Source organism: Xenopus laevis, chromosome 1S (genome assembly GCF_017654675.1).
Source record: "Xenopus laevis strain J_2021 chromosome 1S, Xenopus_laevis_v10.1, whole genome shotgun sequence".
In the NCBI taxonomy this organism is placed as follows: Eukaryota; Metazoa; Chordata; class Amphibia; order Anura; family Pipidae; genus Xenopus; species Xenopus laevis.
In genome coordinates this window covers 25,944,884-25,968,125 of record NC_054372.1, presented here as the reverse complement: position 1 = coordinate 25,968,125, position 23,242 = coordinate 25,944,884, and the positions used below count along the sequence as shown (strand labels likewise).

At 39.8% G+C, this 23,242-nt stretch overlaps 1 protein-coding gene across 7 annotated transcripts in view; it reads right to left on the bottom strand.

Annotated features, from left to right (window-relative positions):
• limch1.S (LIM and calponin homology domains 1 S homeolog) overlaps positions 1-23,242 on the bottom strand; it is a 173,504-nt gene that overhangs the window by 111,787 nt on the left and 38,475 nt on the right. For all 7 annotated transcript variants that reach the window (XM_041579445.1, XM_041579446.1, XM_041579447.1 and 4 more), the window contains exon 2: positions 7,697-7,767. In XM_041579445.1, the coding sequence (XP_041435379.1) occupies positions 7,697-7,767 (71 nt within the window). The remainder of the gene's footprint in view (positions 1-7,696; positions 7,768-23,242) is intronic.

The window sequence follows — 23,242 nt, the reverse complement described above, 5'->3', positions numbered from 1 at the left end:
GATGTTTGGCTTTACACAGACATGAAACAAATGTATAGAAATGCATTCTTTTCAGTAGTCCCTTCCAAAGCACACCCAACACCTGAGAAGAAGGAAGGAATGCTAAGGAAGTCCATGTTTTCTTGGCCACTGGTATGTATTGGAGCACTGAGCACCACAGAGGCTTCTTTGATTCCTACAATTATTTTGTCAAACAATCGCTACTTCCTCTCGCCCTTTGTTTGTCAGGACATGAAGGCAATCTAGTATTACTTTGTTTTCTACTGTTCAAATGAAAAAAAAACACCCACTGTATTCATATAGTCTTATCACTACAAAATGTCATTACTGGAAGGCTCAGTTTTTTCATTGTTTTTTACCGAAGTTGCTTTTGGGCATATTGAAAGCCCAGATGATCAGATTACCATAGAAGTGGAGCCTATTCATGCTTCCTATCTGTCAGTGACCCCAAAAAGACAGATTTTCTATTTATTATAATTACTATTATTATTTTAGATTTTGTATATTTCAGATTTTATATTACAGGTATGGGATCTGTTGTCCAGAAACCTGTTACCAAGAAAAGTTGAACAGCAGTCTCCCATAGACTCCATTTTGTCCAAATAATACAAATTTTTTACCACAATTTTCTTTTTATCTGTAATAACACAGCACCTTATACTTGATCCAAACTAAGATATAATTAATCCTTATTGGAGGAAAAACAATCCTATTGGGTTTATTCAATGTTTATTTTATAGTAGACTTAAGGTATGAAGATCTGTAGGAAGTTATCTGGAAAAGCCCAGGTTCCGAGCATTCAGGATAACAGGTCCCACTATACTCGGATGCAGTCATGTCAGTATGTAGTCAATTTAGACAAATCTTAAGGAGAGTCTAGTATAGGTAAATCTATAAACAACTGGACTTGCTGAGTAATCAATGAAGACGTTTCACTACTCATCCGAGCAGCTTCTTCAGTTCAATTGACTGGTGTGGGAAATTCTCGTCATATAAACTCTTCCACTAATCCATTTACAATGGCACATTGTAACTCTTCAAAGAGGTGACATTTGAAGAAATTCACAGAGATGTTGATTCTGTGTAGTTACTGTGACAGGATTATCCATTGTGTCATGCAACTCCTAGATACAGGTGTTACTTGTGAGAGTTGCATGAATGGATGTGTGAAGTGTTCTGAAACCGCCGGGGTACAGATGTTAGAACAGCGTTGTATGTAGCAGACAGGTGGTGTCGAAGGCCCCCGCCTCTGTTCAGGGATGGTTTCTCCACCTTGACATGAATCACCTCTTTCACACTTGTTCAAACCAGCGGTCTTCTTTATCCATGTCTTTTAGGTGTAGAAAGACAGCTGAGTTTTGCCCTGTAGAGTTCGCCCTCCTATGCTGAGCCATTCGCTTGGAGAGCAGTTGTCTCTCACATTGCTTTGTTTTTCTTTTGGTGTTTGATCCTTTGGGTGTACCAGTTTTTGTCTCAGTGTGTTGCTAGGTTTGAAAAACACAGGGCCGTGGTGTTTGTTGAAAATCCTCCTGAGTTTCTCTGACACTCCAGCTACATATGGGATGACTATGTTTCACCTACTATGTGTCTCCGGGCGGTTATTTCTATTGGTGTTCCTGTTGGGCTTGGTTGCTGCTGTTTTGACAAAGGCCCAGTCTGGGTAGCCACACGCTTTCAAAGCTCTTCTAAGATGTTTTTGCTCTTTGTCTTTGGAATCTGTATCAGTTGCCACACCTCTATAGCTGAATATTATTCCTCCCCCCCCAGCCGCTCTCCTACCGGTGAGCTGGGAGGGAGAACTTTGCAGCCTGGAGACACCGGTGGGAGTCTGGGAGTGGGTAAGCAAGAGGCAGACAGTGGGTGGGTGTTGCTGTACCCTATTGAAAAAATTTTTAGGGGTGGGCCGGGCCTCTGTAAGATGTATATATTGTACACATATATGTATATATTATATTGAATGACCATTTATCCATTGAGGATATCGATGAGCTAATCTGTCTCGTAAAATGGTGAGATTTCGCAAAACGCGTTGAAATCAATGGGCGTTTTTACATGCAACAAGTTTTCACGAGCGACAATTTTTCTCATTCCAAATACATTAAAGTCAATGGCCGTTTTTTGTCCGAATGCATTAAAGTTAATGGGCGTTTTTTCTTATGGTGACTTTTTCTCAAAATGCATTAAAGTCATTGGGCGTTTTTCCTTATGGGCGTTTTTTCACTGTGAATTTTTGCCGCAGTTTTGTGAAAACATAAGCACGTGCCGAACAATGCTGTACATGGTTGGTCGAATAAATTCATTCATCGCTTTTTGAGGGTTCCTTTATTTTGTTAAAGTGAAGTTAAATGATTTATTTTAACATAATGATTCTCAGAAAAATGCCTATCATGTATCCCAAGCATTTAAATATCCCTGTACTGAATTAGTTATCATCTCCACAGATCATCTTATCTAAGTATCCACCAACCATTCAGTAAAGAGAATTGGCAAACATTACACAACTTTTCTCCATTGTAACATTACAACCTAAGGATTAATGGCAGACATGGTGGATTTTGGGCCTGGAGATTACTGAGAATCAGCTCCATCCTTGCTTGCAGCCAACTGACAAGAAAAGGGCTGATTCTCAGTCTGAGTTTATCCACAAGCCGAAAATCTGCCACACCTGGCACCAGCCGAAAGAAATGTTCCCTTGCAGAATATAACATATGTCCCCACTGCAGATATTTGCAACATGGAAATGTTCAGGAACACTTAAAGAAGCTGCAGGCTGGAGAGATCTTAATACCCCTATGTTTACCAGGAATGGTATTATCTGTAGAGCATATCTAGCACCTATCCAGAACACAACCCCTTTCACAAAGAAATGTATTTTATCCTATGAATTACTACAAAGCTTATTAGAGCATTAGCGTTCAATGCTATGGGCATCCTAATGCTTTTGGCAGACAATGGCGTTACCCATCAATTTTCCATCTGAAACAATGAAGTTCTGCGGGGCTTGGGCGATCGTTTCCAATGCTTTTCATAGTATGTCTTTCAAAGAGGGATAAATGTAATCCATTAGCAGTTTAGTTTCTCCTGGGCAGCAGTTTTGCTACAGAACAAAGATAAATCCTTCCGATAAAGCAGTCAGTTTTTCCGAGTGCAATTTCCCCAAGCTACTCACAATCCCCAGAGCCATTTAGGATCAATGTGGCATCCCCATAAGCTTTCCATGTGCAAAGAGACATACCAGCTATTATAGGAGATCGTAAAAGAAAAACTGAACCAGAAGTCTCCAAGCACCTTTTTATCCTTCGTTTTTTATTACTGTGTTTCTGGCATTCATCTTTATACAACAATATAGCATGTGTGCATTGTAGAGGCATGCCACCACCAGCTGTTCTTCTCAACTTATACTTATATTCTATTGATATTGAATGCATTGTTGCAGGAAGAAGGGCCCTTACAGTATTGCTGGTCAACAGCACTGGGGTCCAGGTCTGGACTGGGATTTACAATAGGCCATGGCATTCCAAGTACACAGAGGCCCAAGCAGCCCCCCACCAGCCCAATAAATGTGATTGGCTATGGAAACTTACAGCAGCCCCTCTGGCATTTGCCAGAACCCACAGATAGCCAGTCCAGGCCTGCTGGGGTCCTGGGATCAATTCAGACCAGGGCACTATAGAGTTTGAGTAGGTTTCCCCACAGATTCTCAGGTTTCCTCCCACAATCCAAGAAAACAAGGACACATTTGCAGTGTGCAAAATTCAATTTTTATATAGTGCACATTGCAGTGCAGTATACAGTGCAAATCTCTCCCCCCATTAATTCCAGTGTCATTGACATCATACCTGACACACCTGAGGGCAATGCATCAAAACCAACACAATTTAATTGCAATTGCACTGATATTCCTCAAAGTCCAGTTGCAGTCATTTCTGGTATTCTTTGTGAGAACAACATGTGCTCCCTTTACTACTGATGCAACTGCGCTGTGACTGCTATGTGGACCCTGGAGCTACCACCTGGTTCAGAGGTCCAGGTAGTTCCAGAGTTCTGAATACAATTGGTGTAGGACCTCGAACACCCTGCCCAATAGGCAGTTCAGAGATGCCTGGTGCACACAGGTGAATGTTCAGCCAACTCCTAGTAATAGTCCAACAAAAGAAAAATCCAATGGCACACAGGTCTGCAGGAACACTTCAAGTGTTTATTGTGGAGTGCAGTGCAACTTTTCGAGGCAAACCCCTTTGTGAAGCATGCTTTGCAACTTTGCACTGCACTCCGCAATAAACACTTGAAGTGTTCCAGCAGACCTGTGTGGCAGTAGTTCCAGAGTTCCCCCATATCAACTACACAAAATTCAGAACAGGCGATGGGAAGGACAGAGAATGCCGAATACAATTGTATGGAAGTGCAAGGTGTTCCTGCCGATGATAGTACCAAATTATCAGCCCTGCACAACTCATGACAGCTCGCTTAGCCAGTTGCAACTGCTTAAATTGACCGGTGTGTTGGGAAACACACTGCTCTACTAGGGCAGGGCTGATGTGAATAGGTGAGCTTAATAAAAGGCTAATGCTGATACTGTAAAGAATCCTTACCCTGGTGGTCTAGTGGTGGTGCAGCGGGGACGCCGTCGCGCTATCGGCGGGGACGCCCGCCACACCGTCATCCTTCTCTGCCAGCTTCCTAATACGCGCCGCACGCGCACTTCCGGTTTATATAGGCGCATGCGCGCTGGCGTGATGATGTCAGCGCGCAATGGCGCGAAATTCAAATGGATTTAAAGAGACATTTTCTTTTATGCATTGCCCGTGATAGGATTTGTTCCTGGTGCTATTAGCTGTTGCTATATTGTTTGAATCTGATCCTGATTGTCTGTTTTGACCCCTGCCTGCCTGTTTGACTACTCTGATCTCTGGAACCTGACCCTTGCCTGAAACCGACCTTGACTCTGCTTAACCCTCCTGTTTGATGTTCTGGTTTGACCTCTGCCTGTTATTTGACTCTGATTCTGCCTCAGCCCATCTGATTGATTACCTGGTTTGACCCTTGCCTGCCTGACGACTCTAGCTATCTGCCTGCCTCGACCCGGCCTGTCTGACCACGAATCTGTCTTACGTTATTGTACCACGACCTTCGGCCTAACTGACTTTAACAACAGTCGTGCCCCTTCGCTTGCCAGAACTCCTCGCCTTGCTCCTCTTGAAAAGAGGTGGCATCTGAGTACGCTGAGGGCTCCTCCTGAAGCCAAAGGTTGTCACACTACTGGTGAAGCCGAGCCGAGACCAGGGAGCTTGGCATTAGTTCTGGTTTAGGGTGCCGACCGTGACAGATACAATATATACTGTAGTGCACCAAATTCACTGTACAGAAGCCTGTGCAACTTACAAAGGGCCAGATTCAAATATGTAAGAAAAAGTTCTCATGGTTTATCACGTGAAAACTTATGGATGAGATTCAATTAGAAGATTTCAATAGAGTTTTCAAGTGAAAACAGTGACATAAGTTTTTCTTCATCCCAGAATCTCGTGAATCTTTTCACGTGCTTAACTTTTTTCTTAATGAATCTGGACCAATATGTCCTACATACATTTTATAAAAAATACATAAGCCTAGGTCTTCACCTGTTAAAGGGAAAACCAATATGTTCGAACTTCTAAGCTATCCAAACTATCCAAGCTTACCAGATGTTTCCTGGCAGCATGTTCTCGGATATCATTTGTATCAGAAATGACCTTTATTCTGTTTAACTTTTGCTTGGCAAAAATAAAAGCTTGCCTCTACATACATCATAGTTCATGTCCCAGCACATCAACACAGATCTCATGTGATACTGATACTTGCAGGAGATGGATCAGCAAAGGGTTGGACAATTGCGACAAAGTTTAGATCATGCTACATGGATGTCAGTTTGCCTTAGTGCTCAATCACATATAATCCCTTCCTTGGTTTCAAATAAGAGAACAAAGCTACTGAGCCAACAGATAAAACTTCCTACCCTTCTCGCAAGTTCTTTACAAGCAAACCACAAGAAAAATAATTGCCAGTAGCTTGTTCCAGCAGCCATGCAATATATATATATATATATAAATATATATCATATATATACAGTATACTGTATTATATATATATTATTTATATATATATATATATATATATATATATATATATATATATATATATATATATATATATATATATATATATATATATAAATATACGGCTTAATCTCAATGGCAATTAAGGTGATATGCATAATTCTACAAAGTAAAGCTTTCTCTGAATTTGTAAGACAGAATGACAAAATTAGCCTAGGGGCAAGAGGTAGTAAGAATTGCCAACTTTTGTAAAATGCCTGGTGGTATTTCCCACACTTAGTAGTGACAGGCCAGAGTCAATTCTCATATACTGAGATAGAAATTGTTCAAGGCTCTCTGGACCCCTAATTTAGCTGTATACTGTTCTTAGAATAATGTATAATAAAAGTGATCCAAAAATATGTTCCCCATGATACTTCAATGGTTTACTGGTTGATATGGGCTAACCTGGGTCTACTAAACCCTTCACCAAATATTTAAATAAAGGAAGAAGGGATATATAACTAAATGTATGGGTAAATAGGAATCAGAACATTTGAGATCACTAACATAAACGATTATGTTTTACACTAGGGGATAGATTATTCCTCAAAATAAAAACATCTCAGAACTACTCCATTCTAATCAAATAATCCTAAATTTTAAAAATGGATTTCCTTTCTCTCTGTAGTAATTAAACAGTACCTTGTACTTGATCCAAACTAAGTTATAATGAATCCTTACTGGAAGCAAAATCAGATTATTGGGTTTATTTAATGGTAACATGATTTTATAGAAGACTTAAGGTATGAAGGTCTAAATTACTGAACGATCCATTATCTGGAAAACCCCAGGTCCTGATAACAGTTCCCATACCTGTATTATATTACTCCCAATGGATTTCAATACTCTTATATAATAAAGGATAACGCAATATCAGGGGTACAAAGCAGAACTCCCCTCGTTCAATCAAGGTGGACAGGCTTGCTCATATGAGCAATCATCTGCCAATATGCCAGCACATGTGAGGACAATTGAATATAATAACTAAGGGAAACTATTTTAAATCTGCACAGGACAAACCATTTACTTGCAGTATAAAAAGCCAGACAACAACATACACGCTGGTTTTCAGCCAAAAGCTCTGCAGAGAATACAGTCAACTGTACATTTAAACCAGCTGTAGAATGTAGCTCTTTCTGCCAAATATGAAGCAGACTTTGTTTCCCTTTCATTGATGGTTCTCATTAATCCCCTTTTTACAGTGTGCCAAGGAAACAAATTTGCAACAGTTTGGTTGACACTAAGTTGCATAAAGTAATGTTACAGCATGTGCCATAACAATATTTTGTGGGTCGGAAACTTCCTTCATTAAAATCAGTCCTGCAGATCATTTTTGTTAAAGAAATAAAAATACATTTTCTAAATGAATGGTTTCCTGTACGGCTACTTTCTTTTTTTACTGATAAGGGAGGTTTAAAGGGTACTCAGCACCAGCACACATAAAAGCCATAAAGTAGCATGCATGGTTATTTTCAAAAGAAAATACATTTTAAAAAAAGCTGGTATTTATCCCAAACACACAAGACCCCTTTCAAGTTGTAAAGAAAAATAAGCAGACTCACTCGCACAGAAGGATTCCATTCTCCAGTCCCGTCCTAAAGTCTCGGTCACCAAAGCTTTTGCCGGTAACTTGCTGCAAAAGACAAAGAAAAAAGAGAATTATAGTCCACAATGTAGCCACATATATATCGTATTTATTCCTCACAAGCAAAGCCAGTAGAGGTACACTTCTACTTTTACTGGCATCTCTAGGTCAATTGGGTTGCTAATGTCTGCCTTGCTCTTTAGCTTCAGACTTCAAGGACTATGGCACACTAGGAGATCTGTTGTAATGATCAAAATGCACTCTGTGGGTCACATGGAAACACTGCAACCAGGATTGTTGCAAAAAAATGATACAAATTGTTGTATTCAGATATTGTAGGCCCATTACTGTTAACCATCTAGCGTACTAGGCACTACTTTCCCAGGAAAAGATAAACTAATGGAAATCAGCAGGTTCTCTTCTTGTTGACCACCATCAAAGGTGCTCTATATATTCTAGAGCGGGGGTCACATTCAAGTGTATAGAGATTTGGGGAGCATCGAAAGCATTAAAAATGTTCCTGAGGGCACCAAATAAGGACTGTGATTGACTATTTGTTAGCTCCTATATGGACTGGCTGCCTGTAGGAGGCTCTATTTAGCTGTACACCTGGTTTTTATGTGACCAAAACCTGCCTCCCAGACCAGGAATTCAAAAAGAAGCCCCTGTTTTGAAGCCACTGGGAGCAACATCCATGGGATTGGTGAGCAAGATGTTGCTCACGTGCCACTGGTTGGGGACCATTCAAATTGCCATGGCTGTTGCGGTCATGCAATAAAACATCAGTTTAAAGAAAGGCAATGATGGAATTGTTTGCCTTGCAATAACTGGAATTGATCTGAAGCAAAGCTGGCCATTGAGGGGCTCCACCAGTGTGGCCATTGCGACTGCCAGATAGAAAAGGGGCTCAGGAATCATCAAAAAGTATCACACATTTGATATTATTGAAGCTTGTAAGCATGGACAGAAAGGGAGAATATTTTATAAATGTCATGGGGTACCCAGTGTAGCATGTTTGGCACAGGTGGCTGTTAACTCACCCGAAATAGTGTTTGCTAAGGTAACTTTCAATACACACTCCAGCTATGGCAGCACCCTCCCATCAATACTCCCCATTTAAACCCCATACATCCCATAGATGTGTACATTCAATCAAAGTGGGCTTTTACAAGATTATATACTGAAACCAACAGTAGCGTATAAAACTCCCCCTGCCACTTTCCCAGGCCTGAAGCAATTAACAGCTGATCTTTTTCATTTCTATCTATTTTTTTTTAGATTGTCAAGGGATATAAGGTATAGGAAAATAAAGCTTACACATCAGTTTTGCATCAATGATTCCGAGCAACTATAACATATTGTTCGGATTATAGTCCCTTATAATTCAATTATATTTATAATACCCAACATAATAAGCAGGGGCAGAAATAATTATATGGATAAATCAGTATTAATTTTTCATAAAACGGCATATGTGCGTGACAGAGAAAAGCATTAAAGGGGTGAATTTAGCTTGAAAAGTGCAGTTCATTATCTAATATTAGCATGGTTAGCATACAGCTTCATTGCAGTCACCATACTACCTCCATGCAAGTGCACACATGTGCCAAGGGTGAGGGCCAAGGGGGCAATCTACTAAGCTAACCTAATCAGTCTTTAGTGTTTAGTGTTTATTTAGTGTTATATGACCAAACGCAATAAATATGCAACAACAAAAAAAGGAGCTCTCTTTGCTCGAAACATGTAGTGGATCAATAAAAGCACAACTTTTGCAGCAATGTTCTGCGTTTGACTAAGTTCTTTGCCACGGTTGTTTTTTGCTGAATATAAGGCTTCATTGGACGGAAGTGGTGGTGATTGGACTAAAGATACAGAATTCTTCCAGCACTCTAAATGGTTCGAAGGAGGGGCGCATAGAAAAGGCAGACTTAGGGCGGCAAAGACCCATGAAACGCCCCTGAGACGAACTATACCCCATGGGCCTTCATAGGGTTTTCTTGGCTACCATGAAGTAGGGTTGCCACCTTTTCTGGAAAAAAATACAGGCCTTCCTATATATTTATCTTTTTTCCCTATTAATACCATTGAGCTCAAGCATCACTTTTACGGCCAGGCCGGTAAAATACAGGCCAGGTGGCAACCCTATGCACAAGATATGCAAACACCATATCATCTGCATCTGTTCTGTCACCCTGAAAAACATTTTGTTACTGCACGTTATGTGAATTCTGAGCTAAGTGACATACTGAACATGGATGATTTATTCTGATCTTATATGAGACTAGGTCTGGAAATCAATGTCTTGAAACCGGCAACAGCAATTGAAATAAAGTATATGTGTATTGAAATATTTCAATATACACTTCTGCAACTTAAGTACTGATACAATACAGAGTTCTCTCAAATACGGCTTCACTCACAGCCACTGCCAAAGTAACGCTTCCATCCTATTGTTCCTACACCTGCCATAACTATCAAAACAGCTTCATCTATTATTAATAGGATAATGATCCATCCGCTGGAAAACAGAGGAATTAATGAAATGAAAATGTAGAAAAAACTGTAGACTTATCACAAGGTCTACAAACCAGCAGAAAAGCTATGGAGAAAAATGAAACTACAGGTACTGCTTCTGTTGTCTGGAACCCCATTATCCAGAGCTCCAAAATACTGCACATTACTACAACATAATAGCTTTTTACATTCAAGGTGAAAACCATAAACTTTAAGCGGAAAAAAAAAAACTTTGTAGAAATGGAGACGGCACAACAAACATGTCTCGTCCAGATAGGCAGCAGCAAAGTGTCCAAACAATTAGTCCAAGTAAGAATACGCAGAAATAATGTTTTATGGGGGTGTCAGAGATGGGATAAGGATTATACAAATACAGGAGCAATTACAAAACACATTCGGAAAACCCAATCAATCTTTGCCTACATACTGTAAGCAATGGGAATATAATAACATACAAAATGAGCTCACTTGAAATTGTTCCTAAGAATTCTAAACACAATATTACTCAATGAGAAAGGTTTATCACAACACAGATTTAGTGTGGTCAATACAGTGCCAGATCTGCTCTTTTAGCAGTTGCCCAAATGGACAGGTAATTGCATACCAGTTAGAATACAATTCCCCTTCTAGTGATTCATATTAACCCTCAAGACTACAGGTCAGAAAGTGTCACATAGGAGTGGGACTGCACCACCAGTATGCCACTTCCAATGCCATCAAACTGTGAGCTTAACTATTACAGTGCAACTTACTGTAGCCAACAGTCAGGGGCAACCAGTCCCTGAGTAATGTCACAATGGCAGTCATTCAGCTGATACTGGCTCATTGGATTCATTCTAAACTAGGACTTTTTTTTTTAAGCTTTTTAAGCTCACTACATATCTCCCCAAAAAGGATGCAGTTTGTTTTTTAATGTGCCACAATAGAAGGACTTTGTGAGCTGTTTCTGACTGGTGGGTGCATTCTTTTAATTGTCTGTATGTGCAACAGGGGGCAGTCCCAGCCCTAACACCAAAAAAAAAGAATTGTCTGTGGGGTACTTGGGAACATTTTAGAGAATTGTCATTTAAAAAAATAAGGGCTGCCCTATGGGCAGTGGCGTCAATAGAATAAATATAATTATTGGGCCCCACAGCAAATTATTTCTCCTGGCCCCCAAAATATCTAAAGTTTGACCTGTTTTAATAATATTTATTGAAATTGTATATGAATTAGTACCTCACGTGGCTCCTATACCTGCTGTGCACAGTGCACATATTCAAAATAAACAAACCATACATGTTGGGTCACATGAGCCAATGAATGGACGGAGTTCTGTCTTTTGCTTCCACACTTCTCCCTGTTACAGTTAGAGCTGTAGTATTTCTGGTCAGGTGATCTCTGAGGCAGCACAGAGACCATCACAAAATGGGGGCTCAAGGATAAAGATGAAAATATATATTACAGTTTAGTAAACATCTTTAAGATACCAATTAATATGATATCAATTATCTGTTGTTTAAATACTCATTTGGGGGTATGGGTTTCCTTTAAGTACATAAACAGTCTAAAGATGGCCATACACGTAGAGATCCGCTTGGTTGGTCGATATGCCCACATAGAGGTGGCCAATCTCGGGCTGATCCTATTGTGGGCCCTAAGGTCCAATGAGCGGATCATAATGCAGCCAATGTGGGTGGTCAGATCGCAGGACCACATCAAAGCACAGATGCGGCTGCGATCTGATGGGATTTTTCACCCTGTCCGGTTGACTTCTGGCCAGATATCGATCGGGGAAACCAATTGGAGGGCCCCACACATGGGCCAATAAGCTGCCGACTCGGTTTGTCTGCAGCTTTAATTGGCTCGTGTATGGCCAGCTTAGGGGGATGTGAAAACTGGAGAATTTAAGCACATGCAGTTGTGAAGTTACTTGCTATTCTCTATAACCTTCAACAGGAAAACTAGCTCTATTACTGCAGAGTTTATAGAACACTGTCCATGCTTACAATGAAAAGGAAATAGTCCAGCCGTGGTTTTCTGGGTGTTGTAAAACCTCAAGTCTTGCAGGAAACAGTAAAATATGAAGAGTGGCTGATTTGTTGCCCTGTGGTACAGAAACACAACGACACACTGCTATTACTTGCTAAGCACAATGGATTACACTGCCATTTTCATAAACTCCTGACCTGCTTGTGAAATACTGAACTCTCAGCCATGCTATAAAGCAGTTTCATCTCAGCAAAGCATTCCGCTCAAGCACTTGCACAGCAAAACAAAACCCTAATCTCAGGGATAAAATGGACATGGGTTTGACAACATGAGGACCACCACTGAAGCAGGGGAGTGCACAGAAAAAAGAAATATGGTGCAAGTGGAGTGAAAAGTGTTTCTTTCCAGATTCTCTGTCCAAAGATAAAAGCATTACAGTCATAGAAATCCAAACTTAACTATTCTGACAAAATATCATGTTCTACAAAAGTTATTTGTATTAAGTAAACAAAAAGCCACAAACGTCTACACTTCCACAGTCCCAAGAAAAAAGTTCATGGGGTTGACACTGCTATATTATTTAGAAATGATTTTTTTTCCCTTGATTTCAGCATCTCTTTAAACAATGAAAAGATTAAAGCGTGAAAAGATGGAAGGGGTGTGAGGACACATTAGGCATAAAAAGTCAGGGAAATGGCAGAAGTAAGGGGAAGAAGGTATGTGAAGCAGAAAGGAAAGAAAGTACAATAGGCACACATAACAATTTCTAAAAGAAATTGGAGGGGAGTAGTGATGGGTGAATTTGGGGCGAAATTCGCGAAATTTCAAATTTTCACGCCGGTTTTGCGAATTTATTCGTCTGCGGCGAATCGAAGGAATTCAACGCGAATTCACGCCTGGCGAATAAATTCGTCCATCACTTATCGGGGAGAATAATAGGTAGGAAGAGAGAAGAGAATCATAGCTCAAGAGAATCAAAAAGGAGGGGTAATACGGGGGCCCTGGACAGAGAAAAGTAAAGGAGCAGTGCAAAAAGAGACAAAAAGTGTACCTGTCATTACAACCCCCTAAAATAATATGCAAGCATTCAAACTCAATATCATTATGCTGATATACAATAAATGTACACAATACAGAACCTGTCAATATGGTTCTGGTCTGTTTAACAGCAGCAAGAAAAGTATTTAGCCATTAAAGAGGGGAATCCATGGAATTACATGTAAGTAGAAGGCACTACAGAGAGGGGAGGGAAATGCTGAATGTGCACTGAGAAGAGCTGAGTCGGTGCCATGACAGGCTAGAGGAACCCAATGGATTTGGAGCAAGAGCGATTATGTATATGATGGCAAAAAAACCCTGTAAAAAAAAAAAATATCCCAAAGATTACCATTTTAATTGGAATAAAGCCATTCCAGAAGACTACAAAGCAATGAAAGCAATATACCTACAATAATGTTTTTTTAAAGCAGAAATAGGTAACAATTTAGGATTATTAATACCTCTGATTATAGGGCTGCACACAAACTGGAATAACAACAGAAAATTGCAGATGGCTCCCGATATACAGGTATAGGACCTGTATCCAGGATGCTCGGGACCTGGGGTTTTCCGGATAACGGATCTTTCTGTAATTTGGATCTTCATATCTTCAGTCTACTAGAAAATCATGTAAACATTAAATAAACCCAATAGGCTGGTTTTGCTTCCAATAAAGATTAATTATATCATAGTTTGGATCAAGTACAAGGTACTGTTTTATTAATACAGAGAAAAAGAAAATCATTTTTAAAAATTTGGATTATTTGGATGGGATTCCGTAATTCAGAGCTTTCTGGATAACAGGTTTCCAGATAACTGATCCTATACCTTTCTAGTTTTACAGTGGGCAAAAAGAAATGGAAACCAGGAACTGTTTGCTACTTTTTTAATAATAACCCCAGCATGAATATAACCCCATTGGCACTAGCTAAGGCTACAATTAAAGTCACTCTACATGTCATCAGTGACACTCTTGTTCAGAATTTTCAATGGCAATGAAAAGCATTAATTAATACTCAACGCTGAAAAAAAAAACGTCAAGATAAATTGGATATATTTAGGCATTTTATCTAAAATATCTTTTTTTCTTCTATCCCATTCTTCCAGGTAGGCACCTCCCAAACATAAACTGTTCTATTTACATTATTCAAAATCCCGGCTCATCTCATTGAAAAGCAGTACACACAGCCATCAGACAAGTACTGGCACCCAGCACAACAGTCTTTTGAGATCAGTGAGAAAATCCCCAAAGAATGCATGCTACACAATTGAAACGATTACGTGTGAAATTCCACAGCCTTAACTCTTTGCTTGGGAGTGTATTGGCCTGATTCTGACTCCCTGCCTTCTCCGTACAGATACAGAATGAAATCCTCTCTGCACCATCCCCATCACATCAGATGATAGCTCCGTTTTTGCATACTCAGCTTGCTTATCGTGAGCAGGTTCTTTAATACAAGGACCATCAAGCTGGTATGGTAAAAGTTACATCTTAACCTGGCAGCCAACTTCCCCATAGACCAAGTCATACCAAAATAATCTTTATAATGTTGTGCCCTTCCAATCTCCCAGCTCACCCAGGCAAACCCCTGATTACACTATCCCCATCCATTATCAGTGGGTCACAAATCTTTTTCACAATTAGGAAATATGAAACGTGGAGCGACTCTCTGCCCGGAGTACATAAGCTCATTATAGGTACATAAATGTTATTTAAGTCTAGTTGAAGGGGAGTAGTATTTTTTTCATGGGGTCACAGAAACTGCTACTATTTCCGTACAGCTTTAGATCCGTATATGGGGGATGGCAGCTCTTTTCTTTGTACAAACATATTCTTATAATGCTTAAGGACATGTTAGAGCTTTATGACACAGCTCTTTACTGGGAATCAAAGACAATTAAACTTGTGTGTCATATTAGTAAATTAAAAGTGCCAGCAGACACATGTACATCAAAAGAGAAACTAAAACAATGTCCCTAAGGAATTATACTTAATAGGGAGCCGAGTAATTACAAGTATGAATTATAAGAAGATGCCAACACACAAAGAAACGTTTTTAGCAGGGGCAATTATCCCAGGTCCCAAATTTAGTTGGAGCCTGCTGAGCAGCAGATGTAGACTGTATACAGTATATGTGGGAATATACGAATAATACAGAACGGGTTACAGTTTTTATCTGGTCTATCCAACCTGCAGCCTTAAATTGGTTCTAGGAGTTGAAGGTTCATGCTAAAGACAGAAGGATGGGATGAACCCTCGGGACTGTCTATGATGAAGTGACTCTTGACAAAGAATAATACTGCCAGACATAACTTGTACGGTATCTCAATAACATGACCCACTACCCCATAAATGTTGAGGCTTCTTACTCATAGCCCTCATATAAAAAGCAAAGATGGTCCTTATTCTTTACATGAATCATAGAGAGCAGGCACATGACAAACTGCACTTGCATTTATTTTCCTTGGATGTTTCAGGATGTGTATTATATATGTTGTATATTTACTGCCTTTACTATACACCTGAACCCTATCACCCACAGAAAAGGGCATCCCAGTAGAGCATGCACTAAAGGTGCATTTGAATGCAGTACACCTTGAATGCTCATTAAAAGTGCAACTAAACCCTGTGTTTGTATCCGTATAAAAACTCAGCCTTTAAAGTTAGTGAGCTGTAGCCCATTTCATTTACAGTTTTCCAATTCTGAGGTGCCTAATAAACACCTTGGGAACAAAAGTCTCTGTTTTCATCCTATCTTACTTATTATGAACAAGATTTTATGGATTTAATTGCACACATAAGTCAGAAAAGATATGACTCACCCCACCATGCAGTATCCATCCAATCACCTCCACAAACTCCATGTACTCAGCCACCAGCATGATATAGGTCCAAGTGAGCAGTTCAGGTGGCACTCTGGTTAAGTTTGAAGAAGTTTATTGAAACATTAGGGTAACAACATTGCCTTACGCGTTTTGGGTGACACTCCTTGTCTCCCGAAACGCGTAAGGCGATGTTGTTACCCTAATGTTGCAATAAACTTCTTCAAACTTAACCAGAGTGCCACCTGAACTGCTCACTTGGACCTATTTGCACACATACAACAGGCTCAGTGCACTGGGTATCATAAGAATCAGGGTGGGTTTGTAAGTACCAGATTTTGCACTTAAGATCAGAGCCGGAACTAGGGGTAGGCAGAGTAGGCACGTGCCTAGGGCACAAAGCTTGAGGGGCGCCAGGCCTTTCACTGCTGCCTACCCCAGTCCGGTCTGCAGTCCTGCTCGCTACGCTCGTTTCCACGCATGCGCGCTTACGTGAGGGGTGACACATCCAGTCAGTGCGCATGCGCCCCCATGTGCGAGTGTGCATGCACGCAGTGGAGGGGCGATGCGGCTTCCCTGGATTGCCTTGGGTGCCTGGCCTGTCTGGCCAAGCACTGCTTAACATGGCTAAAATCTATATTGCATTTGATGTACACAAAACACAAGAGATATTAAATTGGAGAAGGAGACTCCAGGAATAAGCTGGATAATCATCATGTATGTATGTATAACTTTATTTGTAAAGTGCTGTTAAGTAGCCGCAGAGCTGTAGAATGCATAAACGTACAACACACACACAGGTAAAACAAATCACACAATCAATATATACAGAGCTCATAAAAGGACAAAGAGCCTAAGTGCTATGTGGTAACAGACACTGTGGGAAGGAGGCCCCTGCCCCATAGAGCTTACAGTCTAAGTGAGAATAATTTTTATGTAAAGAACCTATCAGGAATTGAACCCATAACCTTCAGCACTACAAACCTGCGTCTAACCCACTTCCCTTAGCAACACAGCTATATATTTTTTGGTATGAAGGAAGAGGAGCCAGGTGTGCAGCCACCCACCACGAACAAACTCTAGGTAGCAATTTACCATGACTAACCACATTCAGAAATATCATGTAGAATGAGCACAAGGAATGACAATCACTTGGTTCTTACATCACAGTTGCTTCTACTATGAAACATGTAGAAACAGTTGTCCGTGTGACGCTCAGCCTTTATATAACAGCACTGCAAAATATGTTGACGCTATATAAATACATAATAACAATAATAATAATAATATATCAATATGAACCTCCAATCAGAACAAAATAAAAAATGTCTCACAAGTTTCAGCAAATGAATATGTTAAGCTGAATAATGTGCCAGCAAACTCATATTTTAAACTGTGTACAAATTAAGTACCACATACTGTACCACCAAAGAAATGAGAACTCAATCTAAAGTGGCATACAATTAGCTCTTTCGGGTATATATTTTCTTTGGAACAAAAATCCTGCTTTTATTCAAGTATGTTTGATATCTTTTTTTATATATTGTTTAGCAAAACCCCACCTGGAGTTCAAAGGAACGTTATCCAGTATGTTGCATATTCAAGTTTTTGGACAAAAAAACCCAATTAAAATAAAAGAATATATGTTTAAAATTAAAGCAATGATGAGAGTGAAGCTCAACAACAATATGGAATGAAATCAGAAGCAAACATGGCTAGAATTTCTAACATTAAGAGCAAATATTACAGCAACAGCCATTATGCCACAAGACTTTGATCCTTACAGAAGAATTATCAAGTGCAGGAACTGTGGAAGGATTCGGGCAGGCAGATTGTATCCTTATAGGAAGCACATGTAAGGTGAAAGCCATTTTCCAATTGACAGCACCAAATGCATAGGTAAAGAATAAGCTGCTCATTTATTTCCGTTCATGAGAATGTACATGGGACTGTGAGAACAGCAAGCCATAGCTGGTGCTCTTTAAAAAGCAGAACAATTATTTCCACTGCCGAAACAACCCTTGGAGATATTAAACACCAACAAAAAGCAGGTAGTATTTTATGAATTATTCCATCCACAGAGCTGCAAAGGAGTTGGGCTAATGTGTTTGAAGTATGTCCAGATATGGCGGAGATTTGACACAGTTAAATCATATAAAATGTGCAATAACACAGCCAAGGAAAGATTCATAAAGGATGCTGCTCACTCTGTTGAATTTGCCCATCTGAGTTTAATAAGGCACATGTCCAAGTGCTTGCAATACAAATACAATCTATCGGGGGTTCATCCTGGTGGGTGTTTCATAGTTCACAATATTCCACAGTAAACGTAATCATTTCACAGAGCTGGCAAAGTATTTTTACTATCTCAAGTGTCCCAAAATTGTAAGCAGCATTCTGCCAGATATTTGATTAGTTCATCATAGAATCACAGCCTTTGGCATTTTCAGATGCAAAGTTTATTTTATTCCACCTCTTGGCTCAAGAACTTAGATATTCGTATGTTTGATTGAACTGTCCAGTTGGTTTAAAGTCACATCAAAACAGAACTCCTGCCTGTGTTCGGCCATTACTCAGGCCAAGGCTAAGAAAACAGTACTTTTCAACTTTTACATGAACAAGGCCAGACTGGGAACCATAAAAATCCCATCAAGCCTGTGAGCCTCCAGTTGGACAGCACTGCTCTCAAGCAAAGCCAAGGAAAGAGGTTGTGTCACAACATTCACTAGGCAGTCATCTCATTCAGTAATAGCAGCTTACAACATGCTATCCTAGTGGGGAACATTATTCAGTACACCAAATCATAAAAACTAAAGTCAACCAGGGTCAGGCTGGCTGATCACAATCACCAAAAGATCTCTAGGTGGGCCTGAGACTGGAAAAAATACAATTTGTCATATCCCCATTGTGTAATGGGTAATGGGTGTAATTGTTGTGAGAGACTGGGCCCTTGAAGTCAAGTTCTTTGGTCAGACCCTAGAAGGCCCAGTCTGACACTGAAGCCAACAACGTTATCAGAGAGATGCCCGGACATCAAGGGGGTAATATATACAATATATATACATTATATATACATATAATACACAAAAGCCATGAATAGCTTGTTAATTATATCCTTATAAACTGTGAGTTCTGTCATCAGTTATAAACGGTGAGTTCACATGACTCACTGAAATGTGTGTATTATAATAAATAAAGTACCCACAGTTGCAAAATATGAGGATATTAGAAGGAACCTCGGAGTTCTATGACCAGTATATGGTCATGAAACTCTTCGGTATCTTATAATATCCTTATATTTTACAAGAGGGGGTACTTTATTCACTATATAATACTCACAAGTCAGTGAATTATATCCTTATAAACAGTGCTTAGTGATGTCATCAGTTATAATTGGAGCTTAGAAATGTCATTTCTGTCACATGTCTCACTGAAACCTGCATATTATAATAAAGTACCTCCGGCTTTGCGCTTTTATATGGTCATGGAACATTTCCACGACCACTGTAAATAGTAACAGGGAGAAGGGCTATAATCTACAATGTTTATATAGTTATATGATGTGAGCTCTATGCCTGTTGGTTCCATATAACTCTAGAAAAGAACATGATTTGCCACCTACAAAAACCAAAATGGGCACTTTTCGGGTTATCTTCCCATGTTGTTTCATTTACCCAAGGGGCTCATCAAAGCACATACTTTTATTTTTTTACTCAGTTTGCTTGTGATGTCACTGGAAATCAAAAAGTACAACTAAATGATTGAGCTTGAGCTGCATGCATCTAAAGGGAGACTTGAGTGGTGTAACCACACGTGCATAACAGACTACTGGGCCATCACAGTTCCTTTTCTACAATAGAAAGAAAACAGGGGGTAAATCAAATGCACATTCCTGCCCTACACAAAGATTTGTCAAATGAGCCATGCTGAACAAAAATTCAACCACACACAATCTTCCCAGATGGAAGATCAAAAATAAAATAAAAAAAAACATTTACATAGATAGCGGTAACATGTTTGTTTCCCAGATCATGATGTCTGATTTAATATGCAACGGCAGACAGTCCTACAGATGATGATAACATACCGGAACAGTTTGCAAACAAATGTTTCCTTTGATAGGTTTCTGATAAATATGAAGTCATCTTCAAAGGGCCAAACTTACCAACTGTGTCTCACTTGGAAGCATCTTACACATTCCCCCCCAAGAAGACACTTCAGTTGTGGTTCCAATGAGAATAATGTGGCATTGCACCATATTCACTACCTGGTTGATTTCATTACGTGGACAGAAAGTCATTCTCAAAATGTTGAGTATTCACGGATGTGCCATGGAATTAGCAGCTGTACACTAAAAAACTTCAAAAGCCATCCCCAAAAAGTAAAGAATCACAAAAAATCTCTATAAGAATTAACAGCCAGCTTGTTTGCCTACCCCACCATTTACAGCATTAAGTGGATGGGGGAGGCTATGACAACTATATACAATATGGAGATTAGTTATTTCATACAGATCCGGTTCCAGTGAATTAATAATCTATCTTGCTTATAATTTGGGGATTTTAGAGGGTTCCATCCGAGTGTCTTTATTGGGGCTGCTATACTGCTCTTTAATAGAGGAAATTCCACTTTGACTGATGATTTTCCATGCAGGCCCCTTGTATATACTATCGGGGTTATTTAATAAAAGGCACTAAGTTTGCCCAGGAGCAGCAACCCATAACAACCAGTCAGCAGGTAGAATTTGCCAGTCACCTGTTTGAAAGCAAACATCATATTGGTTGCTATAGGTTACTGCTCCTGGGCAAACTTAGTATCTTTTATCACATATGTATATGTCTTACCATAGTAAAACAATATGGCTGCTCCAAGTCAAAGCAAGTGATATGTACCCACAAAGCCATATCTCTCATATACTACTGCTCATTTTACAAATAAACAAATGGAAGTACAACAAACTCTATATGGCCAAAAAGGTCCAAAGAAGAGGTCAATTTAACTAATCAAGTGGGGTTTCATGTCAATAAAATCTCTGTTTTAATCGTTATTTTATTTGAGCGGCCTTTTTTTTTAACTAAGAAAAGCTTTCTTCATTCGAAAAGTCTGTTGGGGTAAAATAACAAATATTGCCAAAGGTGTTTTCCACTTGAAACTCTGCATGGTTAGTAAACACACACAGGGTTTCCTTTAAGGTTAAACTGGCCCCTAAGGGTATGGATATGAAGTTGTTGAACCTTTGCTGCTTTAAGGGTAGAACTACATGAGCGATTTTACCTGCGATACCTTCTGTTCCGACGCGCTGAGATGAATTGCAGGAGTCATGTCGACACGACACGACTGTCATAAGCAAACACTGAATGTTGCGTCTTCATCCAACAGTCGTGTCATGTCGGATGCACGCAGAAACAACGTCCGACATTCATATGACTTACCTGAAATTCGTTGCATCCAACATAATGGCTGTGATTTATCTCAGCGCTCGGAACAGAAGGTATCGCACTTATAATCGTTCTTGTTGTTCTAACCTAATAGTCTCTGCTTTGATGAATTAGTGGGATTTGTTTCCATTAAATAATAGGAGCATTAGCTTATGTTGGGATATCAAGCCTGGTTTGCAGCGACATTTCAATTCATCCTACAGGTGTTCAAATGGGCTGAGGTTCGGGTTACTGTTAAAGGCCTACTAAAGTTTTCGACTCTCAGGTCTAAATCAGAAATGATCATCTTTATGCAGGAGTTCTTTATCATGCTCCTGCTTTGACTGGAACCAGGGGCCCTAGCTTAAACTATAAAATATTGTCTCAAATCATTATTCCTCCTCGTGAGGCAAAAGAAGAAAGCACGCTGCAAGGGAATCCATTACCCGGAGGCCGGGAAACACAAAATCAACTGCTGCTGGTGAGGGCCAATCCACTCTGGCCTCGTGGCAGAACACAATCAATTGTAGGAAGCGCACCTAGAGTCTCACCATGTTGCAGGACTAACGGATATGAGTGTATAGGTAAAAACCCAAATTTATTAAGTATTCCAATAAAATGTATTGAAATACTTAATAAATTTGGATTTTTACCTATACACTCGTATCCATAAGACCTGCAACATGGTGAGACTCTAGGTGCGCTTCCTACAATTGACATTATTCCTCCTCCCCCAACTTTACAGTTGGCATTATACATTCAGGCAGGTGGTGCTCTCCTGGCACAAACCAAACTCTGCTAGTCGGTCAGGCTAAGAGATGGTAAAGCCCAATGCTGGTGAACTGGTGCTCAACATCACAAACACAGACAGTCGACAGAACACAAATGAGTCTTGCTACCAAGGAAATGTAAGTTTAGAACATTTCTGTTGTTCTATCATGGCAAATAAATTGGCATATGGGACTTTTACAGCATGTTCTTTCTTTCAGCCTTTTTCTTACAATGAGTTTTCCCTCAATCTTGTGTTTAATGTCTTCCCCCAATTCCCAATGCCTGGCGTCTGTCACTGCTACACAGAAAACAAATGAGCCTGGATACGTGGATGTCTTGATTTTTACGTTAACAGAACAAAATGTAAGTTACAGCTGCGGGCCATGGGTGATTTGTAGTGACAAATGGGCTATCATCAGTAGGTTTAACATGCCGCAGTGGTTTTAAATTTTCATCATTAAGGGAATCCGTAAGGTTTACTCAGCTGCAGGTGCTGTCTCCTGTCAAACAGCAGTAATTCTCTACTGCACCACCAGGGAACATATGGAATATTTAGCCTTTTTGCATAACTAACAGGCCTTTAACTTCATGTACAATGAGACATGGGTTATACTCAGTCACTTAAGCCGATCCCTTGAAAATAGTTTGGAGGAGACAATTAAATAGAACTTCAGTGAAGTATCTCAATTAAATTCAGTACATACCTGACTCAATACATTGTATTACACCATTCCAGACACTCACTGGAACAAATGAGAGAATTCTGCCTGTCTCACTGGCGCACATTATTCCTAGCACAATGACCTGGGTACATGTACCAATGGTTTACATAAGGGTAGTGCCCCCACTACACAAAACAAACAAGTCCACCACTTATTTATTAAAAAAATTTATTAAAAATAACTTAAGTTAGGTGCTAAAACATGGTGCCCCTCTGCTTTAGGGGCACTATAATATTAGCATATTATATAAGATGCCTTTTCGATAAA